The 4,352-nt window shown below is 46.3% G+C and overlaps 1 protein-coding gene across 1 annotated transcript; it reads right to left on the reverse strand.

Moving 5' to 3' along the window:
* Positions 1-2,245: 2,245 nt before the first annotated feature.
* Positions 2,246-3,145, reverse strand: LOC139322914 (syntaxin-3-like). Its single transcript, XM_070952173.1, has one exon. The coding sequence runs from the start codon at positions 3,143-3,145 to the stop codon at positions 2,246-2,248; it is 900 nt and encodes a 299-aa protein (XP_070808274.1).
* Positions 3,146-4,352: the final 1,207 nt, after the last annotated feature.

Genomic DNA, 4,352 nt, shown 5'->3' on the forward strand with positions numbered 1-4,352 from the left:
GTGGGCGGAGCCTCCCACCGGTTTTACTACCGGTTCTATAGAACCTGTCCGAACCGGGGGCAACCCACCACTGGATTGTATCCTCATCAACTAGCATGAGAATAACCCGTTTCCTTCTCCTTCCAGAATCTTTGAAAGTTGAGATCCCAACATTCTGGACTGCTGGAGACTAGAGAGAATTTCGTGATACTCACCTGAGCTATACCTGAACAGTTCAAATAAAAACTAGGCATAAACAGAACCGTGTGTAAATTCTATAATTCAGCATTGTTCCCGCAGGGTTTGGCCTTCAGGCCAGTGGTTTTTAAACTATTTGACCCAATGAATTCTTTTCCCAATCTTGAAAAAAAATAAAATAATAAATCCAGACTTACACAAGCTTGGCAGTATCAGTCCCAAATTAAATTCTAGACAAACAAACAGTTACATTTTTTTTCCCTTTATGCAGAATGGATTCCTGTCTTAGGAACCTCAGTTCTAAATCACAACAGTGTCAGCTTTGGAAGCTATATTAGGCCGGAAGCTTCCATGCTGCCACCTTCTCATGTGTGGGAAATAGGAGGGGGGATTTAGTAGAGTCCATCTCTCCTCTCTGCTTTTCAAAGAAGCACATTATAAAAAAAAAAAGAAGAAGAAAGCAAACACTGTGGAAACCGATTTCCTTTCTGCAAGATAGCCAAGAATCTGTGATAACACACACACACCTTTTAACTTTCTTGTAACTCCTCGACACCCTGAATTCACCTTCCACGTTATGCCAACTGTGTGAGATAACACAGTTGTAAATTATTTGGGTGAAATGTACGGTAAGCCAAGGCCTAAAACCCTGCATTACAACATCCAGGAACTGAAACCAGCAAACTCATTCATTATTTGTGTACACTCTGACACAGTGATCTCATTTTCCAGCTGAGGAAAAAAGATTGCCTGTTTCTTCGCACGAGCATAGATTAAAATCAATAGGAGATGCATTGCAAGAATATTAGGAAATCTTTTAGGCAAAAACAGTACGGTGAGAGGTGGGGTAGGGAAAACAGGGAGTAAGGGGATCCAGGATTGCAAAGATATTGTTTGACTTTAATACATTTTACAAATACATGCGCGCGTGTTCAGCTTCAGCATTTCAGGGAAGTCAGAAATAAGCGCTATTGCCACAGAACCTGTTTTGCAGCTCAGTATATTTTCTTACTTCTTGGGTGTCCTTCACCATCTGCTAAAACCAGTGTAAGATTGTGTTGAAGCCTTTAGATCAGGGGTGAAATCCAGGAGGTTCTGACAGGTTCTGGCGAACCGGTAGCAGAAATTTTGAATAGTTTGGAGAACCGGCAAATACCACCTCTGGCTGGCCCCAGAGTGGGGTGGGAATGGGGATTTTGCAGTATCCTTCCCCTGGAGTGGGGTGGGAATGGAGATTTTGCAGTATCCTTCCCCTGCCACGCTCACCAAGCCACCCCCACAGAACCGGTAGTAAAAAAAAATGTGGATTTCACCACTGCTGTAGACTCCACGACCTGCGTTTTGCCTGAATTGCGCCACCTGAAGCAGCTTGCTTCAATCCTGAGCCTTTTTTGAAAAAAGAAGGTCTTATTTTTAAAACACACAAAAGCATCAAAGACAGGAGAGAGAGCATCTGAGATCGCGCAGGGGCACTTTTCTGTCGTGGTTGGATGATTGTCACCTATCCAGGAATGTCAAAAGTCCTTCATCACAAATCCGGGCTTCTCACTTGTGGCTCAAGGGAACGGTCCAGGAGCTGATGAGACAACAGCTTTTTCATTGCCCTAATGACCTAGGGATGAACCTCAATGCCAAAACAGAAGACGAGAAGAACTGATCCGTTTGCTACGGTTCACCAGGTGGAGCAAAACAGAAGCTCCTGGTGTAGAAGGCAGCTGAATGCTAGTAGTTAAAACCTACAACTAGAGCCTGGGATCATGAGAGCTTGCATACCAATAGTCCAGAAGCAGTCGTGGGCTGCTAGAAACAAAACTGGAGCTGAGCTCTGCAGAAACCCATGTCCTATTTCAATAAGTCCCTTCTTCTGCTTTGCAAAAAATAAAGCAAAATATTCCACTCGACTCAAGCCCAGACTGCCTTTTTTGGAAGCTCCCATCAGCCCCCTTTATCCAGACTGACTTCTTCTCAGCGGTCCATCCAATGCTCCATGATGGTCTTGGTCATCATGGGGTTTCTCTTTCTCCTTGAAAGAAACAGCTCTGTCTTGGTTTGTTGTTGTTTTTTTTGTTCAGCGCAACACACTTGGTGTTGCCATGCACGATAGGCATGTACAACAGGCACAAAGGCCTACGAGCGCTGACAAGAGGGCGGACAACCGGGAATGGCGCTGATATTTGATGGCTTTCTTGACCTCCTCGTTGGACTGGGAAATGTAATCAGTGGTGTGCAGGACGTTGTACTCGATACTGTCGAGGATCTCCTGTTGTTCCAAAACCAGGATCTCCAAGTGCAAGAAGAGGGAATGGAGCTCACCGATCTGGGCCTCCAAATCCAGCAGCTGCTGGTGGCGAACCTGGGCCATGGCGAGGTGCTGCTTGGCTTTGAGCACTTCCAGGTCTTGGCCAACAATGCGCGGCATCGTAGGGCTCTCCACCAGTCGCTTGATGTCCTCCTCTTGGAGATGCAAGCCTGCCAGTTCCGTCTGTCTCTGGATCTGCTCCTTCAGCTTCTCCACATAGTGGGTTTCCTTGGCATAATGGCGGGTGATGATCTCACAGTAACGGTTGACTAGCACCGAGAACTGGCTGTAGCGAATGCGGCTGATGGCCAGACTCTTAACACCATCCTTGGCCAGGGTCTCCCGGATGTCATTGAGCCTCGGCTGGAGAGCCTTAGCCTCCCTGGTGAAAATGTCCTTCATGGTGCTCAGCTCTTTTTTCTCCTCGCCAATGCTCACTTCGGTGGTGCAGCAAAGCACCTGCTGCTGCTTCTTAGCGATGTTCTCAGAGGATTGCTCCAACTTCTCCAGAGCCAAGGACAGGCTGCTTATTTCTTGGAGAACCTTACTCACGGGACTGCTCTCGTCTTCTTGGAAAACGGGATTGTCGAAGGAGAAGGCCTCTTCCAGCTCCAGGGAGTCCCCATTCTCATACATGCGTCTCCTCAGTTCCTCCAGCCTGTCCTTCATCTTCGGCTCTCCTTGACGCCTGAAACATTTGCAGGGATGGAGGTGAGCAAGATCCACCCATCGGCTTTGAGAAAATTTTCGAAAGCAACTCCAGAAAGGTTTTGCGTCAATCTGAGCCGCTGGGGCTGGGAAGCCGGCAGAAAAAGAAAGTTAAGAAACAAACAAACAAAAAAAAAAAAAAAGAGCTCTTCCCTCCCTACAGCTACTGCAAATATTGACCATGGCAATCTGATTCTAAGCCAGCATTTACTCCAGCATCACATGGCCAACTCCAACCGGCTGGACAACATTCCATGCCAAGGGTGGGTGGCACAAAGCCCAACAGTAGAAGAGGAGCTGCCAAAATGAATCTCCAGAGAACAGGTGGAAGAAACGGCAGCCCAAAGGAGAGGTTTCGAAACAGGGGGAGCCAACTCCAAAGGTGACCCTCTGAACTCCTCTTATCCACAGCCGTTCTTGACCCTTAGAACTACTGGCGTGTGCAATCCGTGGGATCTATTATGCAGGAAGATGTTTCCCTTGGTTGAATATATCAGGTTTTTCAAACTGAATAGGCTTTGCTTGCTTTAAAAACCAAAACCCCAAAACAAAACAAAGCAGAAATCCAACCCCCCCCCCCAAAACATGCCGTTAGCTCTTAAGAACCTTTGGGAGGAAGAAATTAGATTCTTTGAAATAATATAGGTTCTCCTGCTTTTTTCTTTTTTCTTTTTTTTTAAATTTGATTTATATGCCGCCCTTCTCCGGAGACTCAGGGCGGCTTACAGTGCGTTAAGCAATAGCCTTCATACTTTTATATATTTTATACAAAGTCAGCTTATTGCCCCCCAAACTGGGTCCTCAATTTACCTACCTTAGAAAGGATGGAAGGCTGAGTCAACCTTGAGCCTTGGCGAGATTCGAACTTACTTTAATTGCAGACAGCTGATGTTAAATTACAGTGCTTAGTCTGCAGAGCTATCCAGGCTCTGGATAGAGCAGGGAGCTGGACTAGAAGACCTCCAAGGACCCTTCCAGCTCTATTCTGTCCTGTCCTGTCCTATTCTATTCTTTGCCCATACCTAAAATTTGTGCAACCTGTCCTCTCCCAAATGCCTTCAGAAGTTGTAGGTGCTTCATCACTGGGGGTTTTTAAGAAGAGACTGGCCAGTCAATTGTCTGAAATGGTATACGGTCTCCTGCTTGAGCAGGGGGTTGGACTAGAAGA

This window comes from Pituophis catenifer, unplaced genomic scaffold (genome assembly GCF_029215685.1).
Source record: "Pituophis catenifer annectens isolate HBS135680 unplaced genomic scaffold, rPitCat1.0.hap2 SCAF_11, whole genome shotgun sequence".
NCBI lineage: Eukaryota > Metazoa > Chordata > Lepidosauria > Squamata > Colubridae > Pituophis > Pituophis catenifer.

What these genes read in the sequence shown, in the direction of transcription:
- LOC139322914 (XM_070952173.1), bottom strand. Translation starts at nt 3,145, where the DNA reads ATGAAGGACAGGCTGGAGGAACTGAGGAGACGCATGTATGAGAATGGG.